Below are 27,085 nucleotides of genomic sequence, written 5' to 3' on the forward strand. Positions count from 1 at the left end.
ATATGGCTCTCGCCATTTTCATGTCCTCTTGCTTATAGTTTACATGGCAGATTTCTCAGTTACGATTGTGGAGCGTTTGGAAGAATGACGTTCTTGCTCCAGTATTCATACTTACTTGAATTTTCAGATCAGGTATTGTTCAAACTACTTATTATTCAGTAGTAAAAGAGTACATAAGGCTCCATACTTTTCTGCTTTAACTGCTTTAAAACTTCTTGTTTTTCCAGAGAGATCTCAGGATTTCAAATAAATCTGTGTTCAGTTCACTTCACTGAATACACATGATTGCAACACTGTTCAGTGAGCCGTCTTTACTAGTCCATTTATAGATCTGTTTATAAACTGTCTCTGCTAGGTTTGATGCAGGATAGCCCTGGCGGTTTATCTGGGAACCTGGTGGTAGAGCTCCGAGAGGGGTAGACAGTGGTTCTGAAAATAGTAAAATAACAAAACTGCGCTGAGTACACGAAGCCGTTAGATTCACTGAAATCTGAGTACATTGAGTGGAGTAATTTATAACAGTCTGGCCTGCGTGCCATGACTTATCCAACCTTTGAGTTACTGTTATCTGCCTGGAAACCTTGTTTGGTGTAAATTGCTCTTTACCCTTCTCTGATGAAGAAAATAATCAATAATCATGTTTGCATCTGTGTGTGCTTTATTAATGTTGGCATTATTCCTTCCCCTTTTCCTGTTTTGGAGACTGTCAAGTGGACCTTCTAATTTATAAGTGTCAGATATATTTTTGTATTAGATTGTGCCTATGATGAGAGAAATCTCTAATGTATATTTTCTGTACTTAGAACACAATTATAATCTGACACACTTTGAGGCATGGTCTAGTCATAATAATATGTACCTCTGTGATGTATTTAAGATTTTACTTTTATTGGGATAGGTATCTTTTTGATTTTAGCACATGATAGCTAAGTAAAGAGTTATTACTTTCAGATGTGACAGAAAATTAGAATATTTATTGTCCTATATTGTGTAAGTCAATTATTTAGAGAATTTGCATTTTTATCTTTCTGCCAACTAAAATTGAAAGACAGTGCATACGTGGTTTTTTGCAATACACACACACACACTCCTTTGCTATGTAAACTTTCATAGTTGATTGCTTCCCTAAGCAGATTGTGGTGGCAAGTATTCAAATATGGATCCCTACCTATGAAGATACATGGTCACACAGTCATGTTTTGTTTGTTATGTCTTTTTAGTGTTTGTTTGGATGTTGTTTCTACATTTTATTTACATATTTTTTGGCCCCACCACTTGGCATGTGGGATCTTAGTTCCCTGACCAGGAATTGAACCCATGCCCCATATAGTGGAAGTTCAGAGTCTACCGCTGGGCCACCAGGGTTTTATTTTATAGAAAAAATCTTTTTAGGCCCAGATCCTCCCAAGAAAAGACATAGTTCGGGTGGGAGGCTTGAACTTGAACTTAGGAAGAGGAAATACTTAGAAAACTTAGAAAGAGAAAAGGACAGGGAAGGGAGAACAAGAAAAGGGAAAGTTAGTTCCTAAAAGGTGGGCTCCTTCAGTTAAAGTGAGCACAATTCACCTACTTGGCTAACTTGTGAAAAACTAGCAAGGGGGCTGAGTTCTTAGTTGATCAGGATATTAAATAGAAGCAACACACTTGTAACTTAGATGGACTCTGGAGTGGTTCTCAAGTTGTAGTTTTACAACTACAGCGAGATACTAATTCAGTAGCTTCTAAGTAGGGCTTGAGAAATCTGTATGCAGGTCAGGAAGCAACAGTTAGAACTGGACATGGAACAACAGGCTGGTTCCAAATAGGAAAAGGAGGACGTCAAGGCTGTATATTGTCACCCTGCTTATTTAACTTATATGCAGAGTACATCATGAGAAACACTGGGCTGGAAGAAGCACAAGCTGGACTCAAGATTGCCGGGAGAAATATCCATAACCTCAGATAGGCAGATGATACCACTCTTATGGCAGAAAGTGAAGAAGAACTAAAAAGCCTCTTGATGAAAGTGAAAGAGGAGAATGAAAAAGTTGGCTTAAAGCTCAGCATTCAGAAAACTAAGATCATGGCATCTGGTCCCACCACCTCATGGCAAATAGATGGGGAAACAGTGGCTGACTTTATTTTTGGGGGCTCCAAAATCACTGCAGATGGTGACTGAAGCCTTGAAATTAAAAAAAAAGGACACTTACTCCTTGGAAGGAAAGTTATGACCAACATAGATAGCATATTAAGAAGCAGAGACATTACTTTGTCAACAAAGGTCTGTCCAGTCAAGGCTATGTTTTTTCCAGTAGTTATGTATGGATGTGAGAGTTGGACTATAAAGAAAGCTGAGCACAGATGAATTGATGCTTTTGAACAGTGGAGTTGGAGAAGACTCTTGAGAGTCCCTTGGACTGCAAGGAGATCCAACTAGTCCATCCTGAAGGAGATCAGTCCTGGGTGTTCATTGGAAGGACTGATGTTGAAGCTGAAACTCCAATACTTTGGCCAACTGATGCGAAGAGCTGACTCATTGGAAAAGACCCTGATGCTGGGAAAGATTGAGGGCAGGAGGAGAAGGGGACGACAGAGGATGAGATGGTTGGGTGGCATCACCAACTCAATGGACATGGGTTTGGGTAGACTCCGGGAGTTGGTGATGGACAGGGAGGCCTGGTGTGCTGCGGTTCATGGGGTCACAGAGAGTCGGACACGACTGAGCGATTGAACTAAAGTAGGGCCTTAGGGAGACCTTTTTAACAGACTCCTAGGATAAGTCTAATGCAGATAGAATACATTAGAGAGAGAGGGGCCTAGGTTATCTTTTGGTAAGTATTTAGTAAATCTGAGAGGAGAGTCAACTATATGGCAGAGTTATATATATTGTAGGGCGGCTGGAAAAAATGTTTGTAACCCTTTGGTTTTCTAAAGTAGGAGATTGCTGAGCTGAGTTTTAGAGGAGGAGAAAGATGCAGTCATGTGAAAATTACGGCTGAAAGGATGTCTCAGGCCTTGGACCTGATGAGCAGAGGCGCAGAGTGACAAACAGCATGTGTCTTCAGGTCCAGTCTCTTGAGGGTCAAGTGGAAACCAGATGGTAAGATGAGATAGTTACACAGGTCACAGCAAGAACTGTGGATTGCTATAGAGTAAGGATTTGAAGCAGGGAGGGATGGGGAGCAATGGAGAACAAAGTAGGTTTGTATTTTAGTTAGATCCCCAGTGACTGAAAGAGATGAACACAAAGACAAGAAGATTGTAAAGCCACATGATCACTAAGAGTTCTAGAAACCAAGCAGCAGACAGAGGTTTTAAAATTTGTTAGGTGCTTTTGCTGTAACAGTTTGCTTTTCAGAGGAACTTGGACAGAACAGTCATTGCAGAAATGTGGAAAAAGTATATAGGCTTGCCTTCTGTGTTGCAGATATTCAGCACAGTACATAACACCTAATCGGTGTTCAAGGTGACCGACCAAGTTTGGTTAGATGACATAAGTATATGTCCCTCATTCCAAAAGTCACCATAAATGAGATATCTAATGTTTGTACTTGGAGTTCTTAGCTCGGTGTCATTACACCTTTGATAATTAAATATAAACTGAACAAGTGGAAAGGAATCGTCCACTTTCATTTCACTTTTACTTACACTATGAAGTCTGGGGGAGGGGGACGAGGAGACAGCGATGAGGACCAAAAACTGTACCACCTGCAGATCTAATCATCACACTCAAAGTCACACAAAAAGAGCATTTCTTCTTTTAAAATGTAATCTTCATAAGAAGGAGGGGCTTGTCTGCCACATAACAGGCACTCAGTAATAGGTAATGGACAAATTAATATTCTCATAAAGTGGTGTGTGCAGTATAGATGTATGCCAGGGTTTTAACATTGCTTGTTACTGCAACGTGCTCTGGTAGTCTTCATTTTGTCTGAAGTTAAAGTTTTGTCAGATACATGCCCTGATGATGTTATTTAATCGTTGATTTACAGTGATTCTTTTTGCTTTTTAAACATGTGGAAATGGATTACAACGAAGGCTGCTTGGAATTTGATCATTATGACTCCGATGGTATTTAAATGCCCAGCACAAATATTAGAGCCCGAACGGGGTAAAAAAGCAGAGGGTATCTTGAAGGAGTCAGTTTCACTTGGGTAAAAGGGAGCTAAAGTTACACACGGTCCTTATGGACTTGCAACCTGCAGCTGATGGTATGGTTTGGGAAGGATATACAGTGCCTGAAGTATTGCAAGATCCGGAATTACGAGAAACAGGAAGATTCAGGATCAATGCCAAATTCTCTCTCAGCAGGCATGTTTCCTGAGAGTGCTGTGCTGCATCCTATTATTGTAGCAGTGTGTGTTGTGTACATCGGCAGAATTTTTCTTCAAAAAGGTAAGTAGAGAGCAACAGAATAAGGGGGACAAGGGGGTGAGTAGTGTGATGCAGTGACAGTAAAACAAAACTGCCGTAAATCTGTTTCCTTCGAAGCTAGACCGAAACTGGAGATCCTGTTACAGTGTGGAGACGCCAGTTTCCTATGCCCCTTTGTATTCTGCTTGAAAAGGCGAAGCACTCCCCTGCTCTGCGGAGTTCCGACCTTTGTCTCTCTCGGCTCGCCATTGGCTGTGGCCGCCAAACTCCCGTCTCCTTCCGCGCCCTATCAGAGCCTCATTGGGGGTGGGGCTTTGTGACGTAGGACTGACGTCCCCCAGGGGTATAAAAGACCCTGCCGGGAGCCCTGTCTCCTCCAGGAGCCGCCGGCAAGGGGGCGAGGAGGAAGCTCAGTGGAGCGTAGCCGGAAAGGAGAAGGTGGGGCGAGTCTGGAGGAAAGACCCCCCCAACCCCCCCTGCCGCCCCAACCTCCTTGCGCCTTGGCGGCAGTTAGGCCCTCGAGGTCTCTCGAGCGCAGTGTGGTTGCTGAAAGGTTCCTCTAGCGTCTGGGGAGCGGGAGACCTGCGGGGAGGGGCGGCCCCGCTTCCGCCAGTGAGGCGGACAGCGCCGTTGGGGCGGATTTGGGGGTCCGGGGTCCCGGTCGGCGGGTCCGCCACCGCCGAAGTAGTCGGTGTGGAATCGGGACGCCTGCTTTCCCAGGTGTCTCTGCCGTTTCCACCAAACCAACCAAAACGAGCACCCAGCGCAGTCTTTAGGGAGTGAGTGGTGGGTACCCTTGACGTTTCCTGTGACTCCGAAGCCCCCTAATCTCGCATCTTCAGCCAAAGGCGCCTTTCCTGCTCAGGCGTTACTCCTCTGTGGGGGTGGGGGTTGTAAAATATGTTGGTTTTAGACAAATATTTGTCAAATAGAAGTTTGGGGAAAACTAATAAGCTGTCATTTTACACAACCCTCAACGGCCCTATGTGTGACTTTACCCAGTGATGTAGGTACGATCTATATCACGGTCATTCCTCATCTTCAGGACGATTCTTTGTAAGGCACTGCATTGCAGGATATAGACTCCTTGGTCCTGGGGTGCTAAATACCCCGCACATTCGCAAAGTCTGGGGTGGGGTGGGGTGGGGTGGGGTGGGGTGGGGTGGGGTGGATGGGGAGGGCGCTCTCCTCACAGTTGGCAGCACCGAGTGCTGACTAGTTAGCTGTCGGGGTTCCTGGTAAGGCACTTTGAAAACACGACCTGTCTACCCAACTCACACTGGGGTGCACAGGATATCCTTTAAAAAATACATACATATGAAATGTACATGTCATCCATTTAATTACTACCTATGTCCCTTAACATTCAGCATGTGGGCCTGCCAGAGAGGCACTAGTTATTTTAAAGATGGTTTAATTCAGTGAAGTTCCTGTTGGACGAAACTCTTAATAGTTTTCATTAGGGGCTTGAATACGGTATCCTGAATTATGTTCTCAAAGATTTTGCTTTGGCCCCAAAACTTTTTTTTCCCCCTGACCTTTAGGAAGATGTTCGTTTAAATATTCAGCATTTTGCTATGCCACCTAAGTTGCTTTCTATTAGAGGCTAGCCCCTTGTATAATGGCTATAACTGAACTGTGTCACTTAGCCCTATGAAACTCATTATTTTATTTACTACAGATATTGTTGAGGACCTGGTTCATGATTAACACTGTTCTCTTTATGAGAACCCATAGGAGAAATTTCTCCTGGGACTCAGTGCCCAGAATAGCTGTGATTCTCCCAAGCATCTGATTTGTTTTCTAATCTCAGGAAACCTGAATCATTTAACTGTTTATTATGTGATGGCTTCTTGGTAATTCAGAAGGCTGATCTGACAATCCATCTCTAGTGTAGGATCTAAGGTTTGTATTGGGATACTAACTTTACCTGTGGCTTAATCCTATTTTTCCTACCATAATTTTCCTCAACTACTGAACTGAATTCCTTAAATATTTTATTTTGTTCTTTATGAGTATTTATAAGCCTTCTTAAATGTTTTTAGAATGAAACAACACACATACTCACACACTGACACAGTTTAGGGTAGCAACCTCTGCAGCTTAAGAGTTTTACACAGTAAAACTATGCAGTGCCCTTGGTACCACTTAAAATCCAGAAAGCCAAGAGAAGGGGGAGAGGAAAACTAGGGCAGAGGTTAAGAGAAGATAGGAGAAAAGAGGTATGAATGGTGGTGGGTGGTATAATACCACAAGTAACTTAAAGCTAAAATATATACACTTAAGGATGATCAGTGTGTCTGGGGATATACTTAGGAAAGTGAGGGGAAAATATTTTCTTGTAGAAATTTACTTTGTAATAACTCTATTGGATGAATGTACAGAAAAGCCAGTTCCCATGTGGTTTGGAAGGATGTTTCTTGGGCATAAATAAATGAGCTTAATTTATCTTTCTTAAAATTCTACTGCACAAAATACTTAGAGAATTTTGTAAAAAGAGGTTTTGTCTGGTTTTTGTTGTTTTTAGTATCATCCTGGAGGTGCTGGCAGGGCTTTTCCCATGGATTTCTTTAACAGTACTCGATTGCTCATCTGCACATGATAAGTTGTTGGTAGTATGGTTCTTTTTTTATTTTTCAAACTACCATTAAACATTAGTTTTCCTTGAATAAATACCTAGAGATCTGCACTAAAACTAGTAATTTTAATAGATTTATTCTTAGAAACTATAGTTAACTCATAGCATTTTCAATAATAAACTTCCATACTATTTATAAGACGCTTTTTCTTCATTGTAGTTGAGATTACAGACATCCTGCCAGCATGATTTCTTCAAAGCCCAGACTTGTCGTACCTTATGGCCTCAAGACTCTGCTTGAGGGAGTTAGCAGAGCCATACTCAAAACCAATCCACCAAACATCACCCAGTTCGCAGCAGTTTATTTCAGAGAACTTATTCTCTTTCGAGAAGGTTTGTTACTACTTTAGATTATACATTTGTTGCTTTGAACAAGAAAGCATTCTAAATTGGGAATTTTATGTATCTCATTTCCTGTACTTATTTCTTCAGGACATTCTTGTCTGGATATAAAAGATCTGGTTAAACAATTTCATCAGATTAAAGGTAAGTACCATAAGTAGTAATAGTTTCATAAAAACCTATTTATGAATTACTGCATCATACCTAACATATGCTCAAACTTAAGAATGATACAGATATTGTCTGTTTAAATAATTACACTGATGTTTAATCACACTGATGCTTTATTTTTATTACTGAATCAGTTTTTTAAAGAAATGTGACAGTATGCCATCTTTGAACTGAATTTTGTAGTGGTAAAAAAGGCTCAAATTATAATGAGATACATTACTTAGAAATGTTGTGTATAAACTCTCTTCTTGGAAGATTATTTTAATAGAAAAGGTTAGTCACCCTTGTTTTCCCCCTCCCCATGATAGTTTAAACTGCAGTCCAGCTTGGAGGACAGGGCAGCAATTAGGTGTCATTAAACATACTTTTCATAGAAAATTTAGTTAAATTTTTCATAATAAGTGGTCTCTGGCCTGTCTCTGTGATGTAAGGCTGTATATATCTGCTTAGGGGAAAAAGTTGTTTTATGTATGTATGTGTAAATGTCTATCTTATGTGAACATAATAATGAAACTGAGGATGGATGAACAGTGAGGAAGTCAGAAGGTAAAAAATGTAAAAGGCAAAGTTTACATGATGAACATTTGGAAAGATCAATATGAGCAAAAGAGTCTATATTAGTTAAATCCTGAGAACAGGCACACGTGTCTAAAAGAATTGTTAAAAAAAAAAAAAAAGCTTTTGGAAGAATTCTGTGGAGAAAATGGTGACTTACAGTGAATGTGAGAAATAAATAATGCTCCATTGGCCGACCAACATTTTGGAATGACCATAGAGAAAAAAGATAGGATCAGTGAGTTACATCCATGTTTGTTCTCTGCTACTGATGTTAACAGATAACTTAGCCAAGATAGGGAGAAATTAGGGATAAAACCTAGGAAAATGTAAAAGTCCTGAGGGCTTGGACCTACAGTGAAAGAGACACCCAAAACAGAAAACAAGATTAAGAATATAAAGAGTCAGCATTTCACAGGGTAAGGGAGTGAGTCGCCACTCAAATAGGAACATTTTATTGTCTAGTCTGGCTGCTTCCCTGTAGGGTCCTGATAGAATTCTCCGCTTACCATGGGAAATAGGCCTGGGATTTGCTTATAACCTTGGGGCTTCCAGGTGGCACTAGTGGTAAAGAACCTGGCTGCCAATGCAGGAGATGTAAGAGACACAGGTTCGATCTCTGGGTCAGGAAGATCCGCTGGAGGAGGGACAGCAGGCAGTTATTGTGGCCTTTGTACTAGCTTATACCAGGAGCTGTTTGACAGGACTGGCTGTGCAGGCTGTGTTTGAGAATGGGGATAAAGTCAGTGAATCTTTATGGTGGCAGGTAACTAAGTGGTAGCCTTTGAGACTAACTTGTTTACTGCAGAGTTTATCCACCATTCAGTTTAGGATATGGACTAAAGGGATGGATTTTGGTTTAGCAGGGATTAACATCTTTGAATCTCAGGTTCAGAATAAACAGACTGAACTAATGGAGCAGCTGTACTTCTGATGAAGGTAAGGGGTAAGAGATACTGCTCTCTTCTAGAAACTATAGATATCAAGGAAATTGACAGAGCATGTACAGATAATCCTGAAAGCAAGCTCACAGTATGGCTGTAGAGACAGATTGTTCTTTAGACAGCAGAGCAGAAACAAATGTTGCTTATTCTAGTTTACCAGAGAGCAGGGGAAGGTAACACGAAGGTATGACCAGAAAATATAATAAGAGTTCAATGTTACAATCCAGTATCGATGTCTGCCTTTTATTGTCATCCCAAATGGCTTCTGAACCAACTTCATTATTATACATAGAATGGATAAACAAGGTCCTACTGTATAGCACAGGGAAGTATATTCAGTATTCTGTGATAAGCCATAATGGGAAAGAATATAAAAATATGTATATATGTAACTTAATCACTTTGTTGTACAGCAGAAATTACCACCACACTGTAAATCAACTATACCTCTATTCAAAAAAAGAGCACCAGTTACTAAGACTTAATGATGTGGGCAAGAGCTAAATTGCCATCCCTAGTGCACTGGTGTCCACTCATCTCCCAGATACCAGATGCATCCCCCAAAGTTATTTCCAAACTGGTTAGTGTGCTGCCTGGCAGCATCACTACCAAGCTCCCCGTATGCATGGGAGTATGAAGATAAGTATATCCACAGACCATTGACTCAAACACTTCAACCTGGGAGTTTTCCTGGGAGGAGCCCCACGTTGTTAGGCCTCATCGTAGGACCAGTACTGTTTACCTGTTGCCCCACCGCCTTCAGAATTTCACGCAGAGTCAGGTGATGGAGAGGAAAGAACCAGATATGGGAGCAAACGTTTCTCACTTCTGTCATTCCTCATCTTTTCTCTCATTTTCCAGAGCCTGCCTCTATACAGCCTCCACTCTGGCAAATATTTCACCCGTGTATGCTCATTCCCAAAGCTGCTCATGTAAAACCCTCTTTTGGATCCTCTTGACTGTTCTGCCATTTGATTAAATGGGTCTTACTACTTTATGAATCAGTAAAAGCGTTTTCTATTTCTCAGTCTTCTCAGAAGAATTTCTTCACTAATCTGCATGAATCACTGAGGGGACTTTACAAACTCAGGCACTATTTTTAAGGCAAACAGTTGTGTCAAGTTCTACCACTTAGTATATCTAGGAAAAGAAAGGAGGAGAATAGAATTTATTGACTACCTGTTTTGTCCTAGGCAATACAGTATGTTTAGTCAGTTAAAACAACTTTATAAAATAGGTTACATCCTACAGTTTCACTCAAGAGAAATCTGATGCTTGGGAGTGAGTCGGTAACTTGTAAGTTTCTAAAATACTATTTGGTAGAGTTGGGATCTAAACTTAGATTTTCTTAGTAGCATGAAGATTTTCCTAGTAGTATGACTGTCTTTCCAAAATAGGCAGAGCAACACACCAGTAACATTCCTCTAGAAAAAACTTTAATTTTTGAACTTGGAGCGAAGTCTCAGTTCTCTTTTCCCACATTATCTCCCCCTTTTCACTTCTTCCTCCTGTCAGCTTCTTGTATGGAGCCTACAGCCCAGATTGTACTAATTCTGGCCTTTCCACCACTCCATGAGGAGGGCAGTGGCCTCTCCATCAGAGTGGCGCCTTCCATCCTCCCAAGCCTAGTTGAGTCTACTTTCTGATGTTATTCCTGTCTTGGCTTCCAACAGAGCAGGAAATAGCCACTACTTTGGAAGAATCAAGAAGGCCTAGGCCACCAAGGTTCCCAACTGAGTTAGCCTGTTAACTATTCTAACTGATTCTGGTTGGACGTTCTTGGTGTGGCCGTAGAGTAGTAATTATAGTCATGAACTGCTGCTGATCACTGAGCCCAATTTTAACTTTTTATGTAGCATCACAGTAGTTATGTGTACCATTAAATATTGTCTTATGTATTCATATTAGATATAATAATGTCTCCAGTTTCTTAAGCCCAATTCTATATTTATGCCTTATAGAATTCATTACACATACTTGTAGCTTATCCACCTTTATTAAACAAAAAAGGAATCTCTATTTCAGGACTATCCATACCAAGTTTTATGAGGCTCTGGTGTTCACTCTACTTTTCTGGGCAATTTTTTCAAGTAAGGCTATACTGATTTCCTAAACAGGGATGAGTATTGTGTCAAAAGGAGTCTTTCATTTCTTGAAATTGTGTGTTTGCCTAGGTAGGGTGGTAATTTGTACCAAGGTAAGAATTTCATTAAGTTAAAAAGCTGGAATGATTATCTGGTGATGTTGTTGGGAGTGGGGCTTAGGTCCTTCATGCTTTAATGCTGTGGTAAGATTGCAAATAAATCACTGGGGAAAAGGGTACAGTTGAGAATTGGGGTCAGAATGTCAAGACTAGGGACAGAAATAGAGAGTCAGGATTAAGAGAGGAGAACGCTGGGCTGAGAAGCAGATAAGGAAAACCATGCAAGCCAGGACAGCGAACCAGATGAGGTCAGGCACACAAGGAGAGGTCAGTATAAGAAGCAAGACCATTCTGGGCCTTGTAAGCTAAGTATCTGACTCTGCTGGCCATACACTTTGATAGCTCCCTGTCAATCCCAACTCTTCAGTGTTGTAGGTATATTTCTAAAAAATAATAAATTAGTATACCCCGGATTTAGATTACCTCTATTTTTTCCTATTTGCTCTGTTGATCTCTACCCACTGAAGCATTAATTTGCTTTAGGGAAAAGACAAATACAGTCTACAGCAAAGAATCCATTACTTGGTTCATAATAAAAAAGCTAACACTTTGGAGTTGTCCAGGAGCTTGTTTTTGTTGGGAAAAGATTTTCTTGGAATTTTCAAAGGTATTTTAAGACCTAATGTTACCAGAATCAAGTTTTTACTTTAGATAAACCATAGAGGAGGCAGGAAAAAAGACAGGCTCGAAGGCCATTTCCTACTGTACAGGAGAGGGAAATAGAAAGTCCTTCTTGACAGTGGGACTGTGGTGCATGAAAAGTGCTAGCTGAGACTGAAGCTGGCGACAGGAAGGTAGGTAGAATTTCTGATCAGAATTCCCTAAGACTCAAGCATCTGGCTTGTTCTCTGCATTCTTGTGCTGTCTGGAAGAATGCATGCTCCTCAGAAACTCACTGGGTAGCTCACCGGTAGCGTGGTGCTGCATTTAGCATGTCACATGCTACATTCAGATCCTACACTATAACTGCCATGATCAGACCTTCAGTAAATATTGGCTGAATAAACTAACTGCATTTGATGCACTGGATTAGAAATACTGGAGAGTCTTTCTCAGATAGGCCTGAGAGACTATTTGTTTCCTAGGCTCTGTCTGGCTTTTCGTGGTCCAAATGTGTTTAGGCGTCTCAGAGTCCTGACTAGCAAGTAACCCAGATGGGAAAGTATTGTGACTTTCCCAATACTTGACTTTCCCAATATTTCCCAGTGACTCAACCCTGCAGAGAGCTGAGTGCAACACATCCGAACTGGGACTAAAATACTGTCAACTAGTCCTTAATTACTAAAGACAACCAAATTATGAAGGATCTCTGAATCCTTCAGTGAAATAAGCACACAGGCTACACTTTCCACAAAGTAGAAGCGTGAGCAGTAAGTACAGTGGAGTCAGAGACCAGCACCCAGGTAGTATGCGTTACGCTTCTACCTAGGTGACTAAGAGGCCGCAGAAAAGCACAATGTGGGTCAGAGCCAGAGCTCAGACACAAAAGTTCACAAAACTTGAGCCCCACATTCACCATGGTAGCATTTTCCAAAGTGATGTGCACGAAAAGAGACTAAGCAGAGACTGGAAATCACTCCAGGAAGAGAAAACAGAGCAGCAGAGTTTGGAGCTACTGCGGGGGCTGGGATCTCGGTGACAGCACCAGAGAGGAGGCATCTGCAGAGAAGGGTTTCCCAAAAGTCTGCAAAGATACTTGGTTGGTTATTTTGCCAACTCCTAAGGTGCTCATGTGTGGACTCTAAGGTTTGAGAAGGCTTAACAGAGAAGAGCTGCTGGAAGACTGAAAGCTAAGTAGGGTTTTCACAAGTGGTACAGTGTTGAGGGGAGGCTTTGGAGTTTGGACTCAGCCAAAATGAAGAGACTTCTGGAACCTGGAAATAAAGGACAGTGTGCTAGGAGTAAGAACAAAGTGTAATATACCTACTTTGACAAAATATAAAATGCAGTCTCAGGAGGATCATATGTGCCATTATTAGAACAAGATCAGCACCATTTAGAAGAAAATAATTAAAAGATAGAAAGCATGGATGAAAAGCTGGAGAACTTCAACAGAGTAAGGCTCTAAAAAAAAAAAAAAACGGTTATTCTGTAACTTCAAATTAAATTTTTATTAAATAGCTTTACTAGCAGAAGACAAAATTAGAAACTAAAAAAAACCACAGAAATTGGGTAGTATTTTGGGTAGTAGAAAATACCCAAATTGAAGCAAGAAAAAAAACGAGGACAGTGTGTAAGATATTTGTGGGATGTGATCAAAAGGAGGAAAAAAATGAGTAATTAGAGTCAAAGGAGGAGAAAAGAGAGTAGATGAAAAAGTAACCAAGAATTACCAATGATCTAAGGCTGACTGAAAGACATCAACTTGCAGATTCAAAAAGTTTGAACCCACAGCAGAATAAATACAAATCACAGTCAAATTGCTGAAAGAGACAAAATCATGAGAACAGGAAGGGTAAAAAGGAGTATTACTTCCAGGAGAATAATCTGACAAATAGCTGATTTCTTAACAGAAACTATAGAAGCCAAAAGACAATGAAATGACATCTCTAAAGTGCTGAAAGCAAAAAGCTGCCAACCTAGAATGAATATATATATACAGTGAATACATCCTTTAAAAATGAAAGCAGAATACATTTTCAGGCAGAAAAAAGCTAAGGTTACAAGTCAAGCAATCTTTGGAACTGTTAAAAAGACCTATAAAACATTAGAGAAGCTCTTTACCTTTTGTAGTAATAGATAAACTCAATATAAATTTATATATGTATGATAACTCATATGTATATATTTGTTAATATCCTCTTATGTATTCTAAACAAAACCCAGTGGTTAATCTAGTGCTTTACATTTCAAAACCATTATTACAGCTTAAGGCACTTGATCTCAATGTGATGAAATATGACATTTATGTGTGGGTGTATATACAGACATATAGTATAAATAGGGAAAAACACCCTGCATCTTACCACCAGATTAAGAGATAGCCAATTAATTTTAATCAAAGCTGATTTAAAGATAGGTTTATAATTTTTAATTTGGTATTACATTTCAAAACTTTTTAACTAGGTGTTGATTTATTATTTTTCCATTTATATGTGATTTATAGTTTATAGAATAACTTTTAGGTGAATGATTCCATTTAATCTCTACTATCTTACAGACTAGGAGACTGAAGCTCAGAACCATTGGCTTAGCCATTAAATCCATTCAGTCAGGACTGAGATCCAGACTTTCTCATATACCTTTTTACTATGAAAAGTTGTAGGGAAGGCAGCAATGTCATAAATTCTCTGATGAGTTGTCATGATTCATAATTATATAATGCTTTACCTTTCCCACTCCAATATTCTTGCCTGGAGTATTCCATGGACAGAGGAGCCCAGTGGGCTACAGTCCATGAGGTCACAAAGAGTCAGATACGACTGTGAGTTACTAACACTTACCTTTCCAGGATGGTGGTTAATATGGGACTTCCAAAGGCAAAAATATGAAGCATAAGGATTAGTCTCTTAGATTTTTCAGGAATGATAAGCCTGTTTTAAAAGAGCACATGGCCTTCCCACAGTCGCTGAATTCCTTTAAGTGACATCTCAGATGGGTCCTGTGCAGGTGATCTATGGACTTCAGTGATCCAGTCCCAAAGCTGGTTGCGTTCTTGAGAATGCTCATGATAAATAAATGACTGCCTGGGGAACTGAAGTCCCCATGAGGGAAAAGAGAATTGCTGGCGTAGAGTGGGTAGGTGAGTCTAGAAAAGAGCGGGCTTGGGTTTCATGGTGGCTCTCCTACCTTCACTGCACTCCAGGCCTCAAGTTCCTTTAGCAGTGGGCGTCCTGACCTTGCCCTTGCCCTAAGGGTGGGCTTGGGTGTCCAGCTGGAGGAGTCTGGGACTCCAGACACAGGAAGTTCACACTCACAGGCCTTTTGTGAAAGATGGAAGCAAGGTAGAAGGCCAGAGAGGAGTCCTATGTCAACACCAAATAGAGGGCTCCTTCCTACCACTGGGGGAGAGGCAGAAACACTGGCTCAAGACTGACCACAGATACAAAGCAGAGATCAGCTGCCAGGGATGACCCACAGGACAGTGAGAAAGCCCCCCTGCCAGTCAGTGAGTCCTTGCCTGGCATCATCGATGAGAAACAGCAGGCTGCCCCCAGGAGGAAGAGCAAGAGTGTGGGAGAAGGGGCTGAGGGAGAACACTCTCAGGGCCAGGACTTAAACCCCAAGCACTGATTTCTTTACCATGAAGACACGTTTCCAAAGTTTTGACTTGAAGCAAATATATTCTCCTAAGGCAAATTTAACTTTTCTTGCTGATTTCATGAGATCAGGGAATCCTGAGTAAAGTAGGCAGATGTGAAAACGTTTGAGTCATGACTCAGCTGGTTAAACAAACGTGAGTGACAAGCACAATGTTGAGTACAGAAAATGACATTACAGCAGTTTTCCAGCTCTGGGAGTTTCTGTATGTCATCAGTTGACTTGACCTTGTGAGCCATGGTTATTTTCTTCCCCTCCAAGGACATTTCCTAATGTAAAAATATGCTATAGTAGCCTAGCTTTACAGTTTAGTAAATTGAACTTTATATACCATTTTCTTAAAGAATGCCTTTTAATAAGACAGCATGTGTTTCATTTAAGTTAAGGAGTGTTGGAAGTTAAGTGTTATGTGGAAGTTTGGATCAGGAGATTTTTTCAGGGATGTTTTCAGCTGATTTTTAGGCAGAGTTACGATCCAGCTGAAGGTGGTATCTGATTATTAGCTTTTGTCACTGTGCTCCCTAAATAGTCCCTTATTTCTAAGGTAATGAACTGAGGTCTCTCTTTAGTAGGTAAGTGTGGGCAGTGAAACTCCCCTGTCCTTAAGAAACAAAACTTTCAAAGTTGCATACATAATGACTTTGGTATGCTCAACCTATGCTTCCTTTAAAATTGCTTTTTTGAGGACTATGTACTTGTTAACTCATTTACCGTTCATTTTTAGTGGAGAAATGGTCGGAAGGAACAGCACAAGAGAAGAAAGCAGAATGTGTGAAAGAGCCAGAAAGAGCATCTACCATCTCCCTAGAACCTAAACGGATGGAAAAATCGACGGACACAGAGGAGGATAACATAGCAGCACCGCTCTTCAGCAACAAAACCACTCAGTTCCCATCAGTTCAGGCCGAGCTGGTCTCAGAGCCTGAGGACGCAAGTGAAGCACTCCAGGGTCCATGCAAGCCGACCACCCCCAAGAACGCCACCCCACCGTCGTCACCAATGCCAGCAGCTGTCACTTCCGAGTTTGCCTATGTCCCTGCAGACCCCGCCCAGTTTGCTGCTCAGATGTTAGGTAATGTTCCATCTGTTCATTCTGATCAATCTGAAATTTTAATGGTGGATGTGGCAACAAGTATGCCTGGTATTTCCGAGGAGATGCTGCGCTCGAAGGCTACTGAAGAGAACGTGGTGGCCACTCCTAGTGTGTGTTCTGGCAAGATGGTAGCAGAGCAGGTTGTGAGCGAAAAATCTGTCCATGTGCGTGTGGGCAGTAAGGCTGAGTCACCAACGGCTTCCTCATTCCCCTTGCAGGGTGAACAAGAACCTCCTGCTTGTGACCATGCTTCTGAGGTCCCTTTGCAGGCTGACATTGAGGTGACATCCACCATGCACATAGCCTCTATCTATAATGATGAGCCTGTAATCGAAGGAGTTACTTATGTTGAGCAGTTACCAGAACAAATAGTTATTCCCTTCTCTGATCACGTTGCTCGTCTTAAAGGCAAGGAGCAGTCACCACCACACAGTCCCATACTTGTAGTAGGCAAGACAGCCTCAGGTGGGTCTGAAAAATCTGTGGGTTCCGCAAAATTTGTGCAGTCGGAGAGTACAAAGTATGACTCAGTCCATGTGGAGGCAGACGGCTCTACCAAAGCAGTGAGCTCTGAGAAATCCATGCACCTTGAAGTGGAGATCTTTGCGCTGGCCCCTGGCAGTGCTGGGCAGGAGTCCGGGGGAAACCCTGCGTCCCAGGAGACGGAGGTCAAACCCACGCGCTCAGGGTCCGTAAGATCATCTAGTGGCCCCCAACCTCCTGTTCCAGAAGGTCTTTATGAACCAGAAATGGAACCAGAATGGGAAGCAACACCTTCCAACGAGGTTTGATGGAGCCAGGTAAGAAAATTACTTACAAAATTAAAAACTACACTTCTGGTGACATCTCTATTTCAGGTGACCATCTAGGTAGGCTCCCTGCAGACTGGTCAGAAGTCTTTCCTTTCAATAGTACTGAAAATGCCAAACCTATTTAAATAAAGGCTTTGTTGTATTTGAGATTTTACTCTCATGAGATGAGTGATTTTAAAGTAACATCACCACCGCTTGGCCTCAAAGTTTAGTTATCGAGTGCTCTTCCGTTGTTTGGACATACCATGTCGCCAAAGATATTAGAACCTGTTGTCAGGCACAAACATGTGATCTGGATACTGCTACTGCAAAACTGTAATCATGGGGTGTTGGTTTGAAATTTCTCACTCATGAACGTAAAAGCAAATGACAACAACATATTTACCTAGGTGGTGGCATTGGGAACATGGAAGAAATGGTGGTGTGTTTGACTGCTTTTGCGCTGAGGGAGGAGAGCTCTGCAAGCTGGTCTGGGGGGGCCGGTTGAGCACTGCGGTCTTGCCTGGGGGCTGCCCGCAGCGGAGGGAGCAGCTTCATAGCTGAGAGGGGAAAGGTCAAGGTGAAGTTCTGTCCCACAGGGGAGCGGGGTGGTAGTGGCAGCAGGAAGGATGGACATGTCAAGGCTGGCTGGCTGGCTTCCATCATTACCCCAACAGGAGCCTAAAACACGCTACTTGCTTGGCTGCTGAACTATCACTACTGCTCTCCTATGACACAGATGCACCATCTGACCTCCCATCTTGGTCTAGTTAATGGCCTTTGGTCCACCCGCCCCACTACTTCATCCAGATGAGTGCAGTGACCCTTCTCACTTTAGGTAGGTGGGACATGCAGGGACCAACACCCCCCCATTCCTTTTGCAGAAGCTCTCTCAATCATGACTCTTACCAGGGTCAGAATGATAAAGAGGTGTTACCATAGCAGGTGTTTAGAGATGAAATTGTCTGGCAGTGTGACGGGGACTCTGCACAGCTGGAAAGGCAGGGGGCAGCATTGGAGCGTAGCCTGTGGGGGCTGGCATTACACTTGTGGCCCAGGCAGCACTTTATCCCAAGTTACTGTTCTCAAGCAGCTTAACTGCTTCCAAAGCACTAAAGGTATTTCAGAGACACCCGACGACTTCACTTGTGCTTATCTTTAATTAGCTTCCAGAAGGATCAGTTTCAGCAGCCTGAAAATGTAGCTTAATCATGTGCATAGTGTCTTTTTCTTTTCTGAAGAAGGGAAAAAAAAAAAGCTGCACAAAGGCTATATGTTGTTCTTCCATCCCATCTTCTGGGACTCAGTTCTCCACAACAGCACTGGCTTCAAGTAGGCAACTCTAACCTGACATGATAGCATCCTTGGTGGAAGTGAATGGATGGCACCGCAAGACTGTTTTTTTTCCCCTTGAAGAGCCACTATGCAAACACGCAGCCTTCTACTGCCACCTAGGACCTGTAATTTCAAGTCTCGCCTAAGCCCAGGCAGTGCTCCGAAGTGCTGAGTCCTAGATTATGTGATGTTTTTTGTGTGGTGACAGACTGGCAGGTGACGACGGTGCCTGTGAAGGGCCCGAGATACCTGATGATGTGATCAAAAGATGCCACCTAGTGCTGAGTGCAGATTTCTCCCATAAAGAGAATAATCACTATGCAGATGCATTAACGCTTTTTCCAGTGGCTTCACACGCTCTTCAGTTGATTGTTTTAGTGGGGCTGGAAGTGCTGACTCTTCATTTCCTGAGGATCCTGGAGAGGCCAGGTCTAAAGTTAAGTTCCTGGAAACAGCAGCTTAGAATGAGACTGCTCCTCAGCCACAACCCTAGTGTCCCTGCCACTTGCTATCAAGACACTGTTCTCATTTTCCAACTGTTGAGAATCTCTCTTCTTTCACATTACCAAACATTTATTTAGCCCTCTCTATAGCATGCTTTATGGCACATATTACTACAGCTGTTTGTTTATATGTTAAAAAAAAAATTTAAGACATTTCTGTGCATAGCGCTTGATACAGAGACCAAACCTTTAACGCCTGCAAATTTTTTTTTTTGTAGCACTAGCAGCAAGCGAAGCAGGACAACCACCACCATATTCTAACATGTGGACCCTTTATTGTCTAACTGATATGAACCAACAAAGCCGCCCATCACCGCCACCTGCACCTGGGCCTTTCCCCCAGGCAACCCTCTATCTTTCTAATCCTAAGGATCCACAGTTTCTGCAGCATCCACCGAAAGTTACTTCTCCAACTTATGTGATGATGGACGACAGCAAGAAGACCAGTGCCCCGCCTTTTATTTTAGTGGGCTCAAATGTTCAGGAAGCACAGGATTGGAAGCCTGTTCCTGGACATGCTGTTGTTTCCCAGTCAGAGGCTGTGAAGAGATATGCCACAGTGCAAGTGCCCATTGCTGTTCCTGCAGATCAGAAATTCCAGAAACACGTCCCCACCCCCCAGAATGCTAGTCCTCCTACAAGTGGACAAGATGTGCCCAGACCAAAAAGCCCAGTTTTTCTTTCTGTTGCTTTCCCGGTAGAAGATGTAGCCAAAAAAGGTTCAGGATCTGGTGACAAACGGTCTCCCTTTGGAAGTTACGGTATTGCTGGAGAAATAACCGTGACTACTGCCCATGTTCGCAGAGCAGAAACTTAAAACTGCCAGGTAAATTCTCCCCCTCATGCACTGGGCCTTACCACGTTTGCATGCGTTCTCAGCAGCTTGATTTGCTGACCTGTAGACAAAGGTGTTTTAAGACAGCTGAGTGCATGCCTCCCTGACCCCCAGTTACTGCTCAGTGCAGGGCAGGCGCACGGCCCCAGGGACGCTCACCACGGCTCTGGTGTCAAACGTGCACCAGTCAACTCGTTTACCTTTGAACATCCAGTCCTGTATCTTCCTGCAGAAGCTGCCAAAGGGATGGAGTCACAAAAAGACAGCCTTATGTGGGCATTTTATAATCTAGTTGGCAGGTTTAAAGGGTGGGGAGGAGCAAGTTGAGCACTTCTAGAGGGAGCACACCTAGGAGCACTCGGTCCATGTGGCAGCTGTGCTCCCCGTACAGTGAGCACTCAGAGCAGAGCGAAGAGGGTGGAGACACATTAAAGAGCTAAAAAAGCAGCGTTAACTGTGGACAGTTTCATCCTCACAAATCAATACATTTTTCTTCAACCATTATTTATTACCACATTCAGCATCACTCTCTCCTCCCTGATGCGAGCACAGAGGTATGGATCCAGGCCCTAATGTAATGGACACGTGCCTAGGAGGAGCTGGCCACACAAGGAGCCCACAGAGTCCAAAGGCAGGAAAGAACAGACGAGACCCTTAAGGTGAAGTCAGATGGGAAGATGGGATTAAGAGTTCAGTGGGGAATCAGAAGAAAGCAGCTGAACCCCAGAAGCTCGATGTCGATTAGAGGCAAGTTCAAGTGACATAATGACTATATTTAAGAAGGCACTGTTTTCAAAACACCTTAGTACATTTACTTACACGCTTTGTAGACTTCCATGGAACTGTCCAAATGGCTGTCTTGAGCATATTTCAGTGCAAATGCACAGGTAACATTAGTTATGAGCTGAGCAGAGCAGGAGCACAGAACTTGCATTTCTGATCACTCATTTTACATGTCCAGTTTTATCATTAAACAATTCACTGTTTACATTATTCCTCACAGATGCCGAAAACGACAGTTTGAGTCGACATTCAAGGTGGAGTCTGCCACCAAGCGTACTACAATAAACTTCATGCAAGCATAAAACCTTGTCATCGCGCTTATTTTGTAACTTAGGGGGTATACAAACAACACAACCAGGTCTTAAGTACACACTGTAAAAAAAAAATAGTTCCACTCTAGCAGTTTTCTAGCAAGGTTTTCCAGTTGACCATTCCCCATTTGGCATTCACACCGAGCGAATACAGTGCCACCTTACTCTGTACTGTACTTACTTACCCAGACGACCCTCAGCGCAAACTGACACCACAGGGACTTCTTTGTGAGGACACTCTTTGACAATTCAGGATCACATGAATTGCAATCATGAGTATATTTGAAAGTTTAAATGAAACCACACTGTTTAGAACATTCTAAAGCCTTTATTAGCATCAGGTAGATTATTTCATTATAACACTTGTTAACTTTGAGACAGCCATTGAAATAACTTACTGGCAGTTATCTAAGGCCCCTGGGAGCAAAATCTCAGTCTGGGGTTGGGTAGATAAATACCATATGATTAATGTACCCCAATTAAAGGGGCAAAGCTACTGTACAGTAGGTCTCCGTACATATCTTAAGTACACAGGTGCCTTGAAAACCTGAAATGCACAAGACCTCCTTTTATATAGTTTGACATTTATAATACATGAATAAACTGAGCTGCTCTGGTGGCATTTAAAAACGTTTGTCATTATGTAATGATGGTGCCTAAAACCTCTATTTCTATGGTATTTTTGTGAATTGCTAGGTTTTATACATATTTTCAAACATACAATTCAAACACCTCTTAATTCTAATGACATTAATTATAGAAAATTGTAAAAGTAAATTCAGAGTACTAAAATGAGCAAATGAAATACCTTTTCCAGTTTTGAATTTTCAAATTAGGAATGTCTCTTAACATTCATTTTTTTTTCTTTTTAGGGATGGGAGGGGGCAAAATTGAGAGGATTCGTGTAAAGAAAAGCCATCTTTTCAATGTAGTCTTTACAAAATGACATACACCTCTATATTTGAGCATATAAACCTTGTACAGGAGAATTTTAAACATTTCAAAGTTAAATCTAAAACATTCAAGCATGACGGCATAAAAATATTCAAAATAACTTGATCTGGGTTACTATATAATTCAATAAAGCTAAAGTTACATTTAGGTATAAACCTTCGGTAAATATGGCAACAGCAACCATCAAAAGCATATTCGCCAGCAGTTTCCCATACCTCTGTATAAAATAGTATTCCAAAGAAGCACGACCGGATAGCAGAATTACCCATTTTTCTTAAGACTTTCATCACTGGTATCACCCTATACCCCACTTCTGTTGGGTGAAGTGCAAGTTATCATGAGAGGGGTTTTTCCATTTTTTTTTTTTTTTTTTTAAAGATGAGTAGAAACCAAGGAAGAAAATTTTAAAACATAGGTTTAAGACTTATCTGCAGATGCGTCAAAACGCCCCAACTTGTCTACATTTTAATAAATGTCAGGCAAATTGAAGTAGTTTCTGTCCCAGTAGCTGCCTGAATAAAGCCAGTCCTGGGCTCCGCTGTAGGGATTAGGGCCTTGATGGAACCACCTGTTAAGGAGAAGACAAGATTTATAGGGGAAACTGTTTGCAATCACAGGATCCTCACTGCCTCACCAGCCTGCAGACTCCCTTACTGCAGCGATTCACTTCATTCTGTGAGCTAGAGGTTTCCGAGAAGACTTCGGAAGTGTCTTTAGAGAGCACTTATGTAGAACAACAGGCTTCCTGGGTGGCTCAGTGGCAGAGGATCCACCTGCCAGTGCAGAAGACGGCTTCAATCCCTGGGTCGGGAAGATCCTCTGGAGGGGGAAGTGGCAACCCGCTCCAGGACAGAGAAGCCTGGTGGGCTACAGTCCATGGGGGTTGCAAAGAGTCAGACATGACTGAACATGCACCCAGTCATGCTCAGAATATGTAAAACAGTATTCGGAAATCTGTAATAAGACCACTTGAAAGATTTAAGGATTTTCCATGGCATTCAGTAACAGTGTCTAATTGTCCACTGCTTACCTTCCAGAATAAAGCAGCTTTTAAGCAATGAGGAATAAGGAATCAGGGTGAGACTTTTACAGTCTACCTATAGTAATAGGAAGGTGATTCAGAGTAAATCCCCCTACCCCAAAATATTATTTCCATTTCACAAATGAGGGGCTCAATGTCAGAGAAATTAAGTAACTTGCCCAAGCTAGCCATGATATCAAATAAGCCTTTTTAAAGACCATCATTTTCCAAATATACTACGTTACACATAATCCACTGAAATTAATCTGGCCCACATCTTCCTGGGTCTCTCTTTTCTCCACACTAATGTATATTTATAGGCTGCATCTAGCTTCTAACATCCTTACCCATCTGATCAAACTCTAAAAAGAGCTGCCCTGATTTTCTTGCCCTTTAAAAAACAATTCACCCATTTCCTAAATATTCCCAGCTTTCTTGAGGTAATGGAAATGCAAAATTACTTCTTCAAAAGGTTCAAATTTCAATTTGTGTAACATTTTCTAGTAAGATTTAGTTTTTCAGAGTAATATTTATAAAAATAGTTTCATGTCTGTCATTCTTTCCAAATAAATTGCCTCAAAAATATTTAACAATTAGAGTGAGGTTAGATAAATCCCAAGTGGTCCCTGTTAACCACTGAAGCAACACTAAAAGCCCTAAGACAGAAAACATGCTTCAGATTAGTCTAATTCCTTGAAGGCTGAGAAAGTAAATGCCCACTGGGCCCAAATTTCTAAATTATTACAGAAGTTATTTGGCTTTGGGGACTTTTCCCTAATTAAAAAATTTTAAAGTCAAATATCAATATCAAATATTTATGAAGACACATGTTTCTCAAGACTTTGGTAACCACGCTGGAAATACTTTTAAGGATTTTTCTTTGATCAGAGTCACAGAATTTTTGTCTAAATGAAGCATACAATTTCACTCTTTTTGGTCTCAAAAGTTCAAGTAATAAAAGCACTTTTGTAGTCAGGCTTAACAAAATCCAAGCACTTCAGAAAAGTCAATCAAATCAAAATCAAGATCATCAAAAATGACTCTAAAAATTAACCAAGACTCAGGCCTACACCACAGGACTTCCTCCATACAAAGTGGACAGTGGGCAAGTCAAGTGCAGAGAGACTTCACAGAGCAGAAGATTCATTCAATAGCAAAGGACTTTTTTGGGTTCACACTTAAGCCACTAAAAGCCATGTCTGCCAGGCCTCCCTATGGGGAGCACTTGTTCTTGGGGAGAACTGGAACACCATATGAAAGACAATCAGGTCTGAGGATCTGATACTAAGGACTAGCATTTCTCGCGACGTCTGCTCTTCTCATCTCCAGCACTCAGGTCTGGAAACCTCTGCTGCCGTCAGCGTATCCCCTCCACAAACAGAAAAGCCCATGCTGTCTTTCCAGACTCAAACACTTTAGGTAAGCATGGGCAAAAGAAAGAGGGGGTAGGAGAGGTGTCTTTGTTGCCTTTCAGTCAATGTTTCTGAGTCTACAGAATCCATGGGTCTCTGTCAGTAATGTGTGTTAGTCAATGACTGACGTGTGTGTTAGTCGCTTAGTTGTGTCCAACTCTTTGTGATCCCATGGACTGTAGCCTGCCAGGCTCCTCTGCCCATGGAATTTTCCAGGCAAGAATACTGGAATGGGTAGCCATTCCCTTCTCCAGGCTATCTTCCTGACCCAGGGATCAAACTTGGGTCTTCTGCATTACAGGCAATCAGATTCTTTACCATCTAAGCCACCAGGGAAGCCCCATGTCAGTAATACAACATTCTATAATGTAATCAGTAATATAACATTCTACATAATATAACATTCTAGAATGCTATTAATTCTGCATGATGCTCTTACTGGGGGGGAAGAGATGACTTCACCAACTTTTGTGGCATCATCACCCACCTCTTCACAGCTGTGTCTCTCACCAGTCCCACCACTTCCTCTCCACAAAACCCCACTTGCTAAGGTCTCTGGGCTTCTCTCGGAAAACAGGGCAGGATCACAAGCAGCCATTATCATGTGTATGAACTACAGTTTAAAGCCTGAAAAATCCCAGAGTCTGAACTTTTTTCAAACGACTGAAACTGGTATCAACAGGGAAGCCAGCTTTTAGTGTGGATGAGTTTGGGACAGGTTATAATAAGTTTCTGGGTGTGATTTCCAAGGCCTGGTTTTAACTCTCTTCTGCAAAACATATCCCTTTATAAGCTGCACAACCTCTACCCAGACACAAACTGAACCCAGCTGCTCAAAAGCACATTATTAGCCAGGAGAAGACCCAGTCAGCAAACACCACCTCTCGCCCCTAACAGGAAAGGGCTCCAAGCACATATTCTTTTGACCAAGGGTCAGCAGCATCATTTTTAAAGTCTGTATATCCATATATTGACTCTGCCAAAGGCTTTGACTGTGTGGATCACAACAAACTGTGGAAAATTCTGAAAGAGATGGGAATATCAGACCACCTGACCTGCCTCTTAAGAAATCTGTATGCAGGTCAGGAAGCAACAGTTAGAACTGGACATGGAACAACAGACTGTTCCAAATAGGAAAAGGGGTACATCAAGGCTGTATATTGTCACCCTGCTTATTTAACTCCTATGCAGAGAACATCATGAGAAACGCTGGGCAGGAAGAACCACAAGCTGGAATCAAGATTGCCAGGAGAAATATCAATAACCTCAGATATGCAGATGACACCACCCTGATGGCAGAAAGTGAAGAGGAACTAAAAAGCCTCTTGATGAAAGTGAAAGGGGAGAGTGAAAAAGTTGTCTTAAAGTTCAACATTCAGAAAGCTAAGATCATGGCATCTGGTCCCATCACTTCATGGCAAATAGATGGGGAAACAGTAGAAACGGTCGCTGACTTTATTTTTCTGGGCTCCAAAATCACTGCAGATGGTGACTGCAGCCATGAAATTAAAAGACGCTTACTCCTTGGAAGGAAAGTTATGACCAACCTAGACAGCATATTAAAAAGCAGAGACATTACTTTGCCAACAAAGGGCTGTCTAGTCAAGGCTATGGTTTTTCCAATGGTCATGTATAGATGTAAGAGTTGGACCATAAGGAAAGCTGAGTGCCAAAGAATTGATGCTTTTGAACTGTGGTGTTGGAGAAGACTCTTGAGAGTCCCTTGGACTGCAAGGAGATCCAACCAGTCCATCCTAAAGGAGATCAATCCTGGGTGTCCACTGGAAGGACTGACATTGAAGCTGAAACTCCAATACCTTGGCCACCTGATGCGAAGAGCTGACTCATTGGAAAAGACCCTGATGCTGGGAAAGATTGAGGGCAGGAGGAGAAGGGGACAAGAGAGTATGAGATGGTTGGATGGCATCACCGACTCAATGGACATGGGTTTGGGTAGACTCAGGGAGTTGGTGATGGACAGGGAGGCCTGGCGTGCTGTGGTTCATGGGGTCGCAGAGAGTCAGACACAACTGAGTGACTGAACTGAACTGATATCCATATAAGAACTATGGATGCTAAGAGACAGCGGTGGAAGCAAGCATGTGTAAGACTCCCAACTGGAGCTCACAAACTTAGCTTCCAGTTTTATTTCCAGGCCACCACAGAGCAGTCCAAAGCTCGTTGCTTTCTTAAAGTAAGACTTCACCCAACAGTAACATGCTTACTGGACTTTCACTTACTTCACACACTTGAAAATGTGGTCAGAAAAATAAAGGAGTTAATTAGAAATACAGCACAAAGTGGGCTTTCTGCAAAAGAGACTAGAAATAATGATAACGTCCTTTCAGGAGGGACTGCGGTGCAGCAGTGTGGTTTTGGGTTCTGTGGCTCTTTCTAATCATGGTCTGTGGGGTGCACTTGTCCTTGAGCAACTCTCCCAAATGAAATACAACCAGCATTTGTTTCTTCACATACAAGGGGATTTCTAGACTAATGGCTTTCCAGAGGCTCCCTGGATCCTGCGTGTGTGCGCGTGGGAGCAGGTGAACCTCGATGCTCGGCCCTCATCCTACCCCAGCAG

At 42.1% G+C, this 27,085-nt stretch overlaps 2 protein-coding genes across 14 annotated transcripts in view; one reads left to right on the forward strand and one right to left on the reverse strand.

The window, feature by feature from the left end:
• The first annotated feature begins 750 nt into the window (after positions 1-750).
• Positions 751-21,110, forward strand: CABYR (calcium binding tyrosine phosphorylation regulated). 6 transcript variants are annotated; one of them, XM_070452760.1, is made up of 6 exons: positions 4,422-4,791; positions 7,152-7,324; positions 7,424-7,477; positions 16,191-16,538; positions 19,407-20,014; positions 20,545-21,110. In XM_070452760.1, exons 2-5 carry the CDS (start codon positions 7,177-7,179, stop codon positions 20,003-20,005), a joined length of 1,149 nt encoding a protein of 382 aa, XP_070308861.1. In that variant the 5' UTR covers positions 4,422-4,791; positions 7,152-7,176; the 3' UTR covers positions 20,006-20,014; positions 20,545-21,110. The 6 variants fall into 6 exon arrangements, with proteins under 6 accessions (XP_020726134.2, XP_020726116.2, XP_020726108.2 ...); XM_020870483.2 differs by having other exon boundaries at positions 4,423-4,791; positions 21,027-21,110; XM_020870475.2 differs by lacking the exons at positions 4,422-4,791; positions 20,545-21,110 and adding an exon at positions 751-4,374 and having other exon boundaries at positions 16,191-17,359; positions 19,407-19,495.
• Positions 21,111-21,425: 315 nt separating this feature from the next.
• OSBPL1A (oxysterol binding protein like 1A) overlaps positions 21,426-27,085 on the reverse strand; it is a 212,555-nt gene continuing 206,895 nt past the window's right edge. For all 8 annotated transcript variants that reach the window (XM_070452756.1, XM_070452754.1, XM_070452755.1 and 5 more), the window contains one exon: positions 21,426-22,639. In XM_070452756.1, the coding sequence (XP_070308857.1) occupies positions 22,537-22,639 (103 nt within the window). In that variant the 3' untranslated portion in view covers positions 21,426-22,536. The remainder of the gene's footprint in view (positions 22,640-27,085) is intronic.

Source organism: Odocoileus virginianus, chromosome 22, assembly GCF_023699985.2.
Source record: "Odocoileus virginianus isolate 20LAN1187 ecotype Illinois chromosome 22, Ovbor_1.2, whole genome shotgun sequence".
Lineage (NCBI taxonomy): Eukaryota > Metazoa > Chordata > Mammalia > Artiodactyla > Cervidae > Odocoileus > Odocoileus virginianus.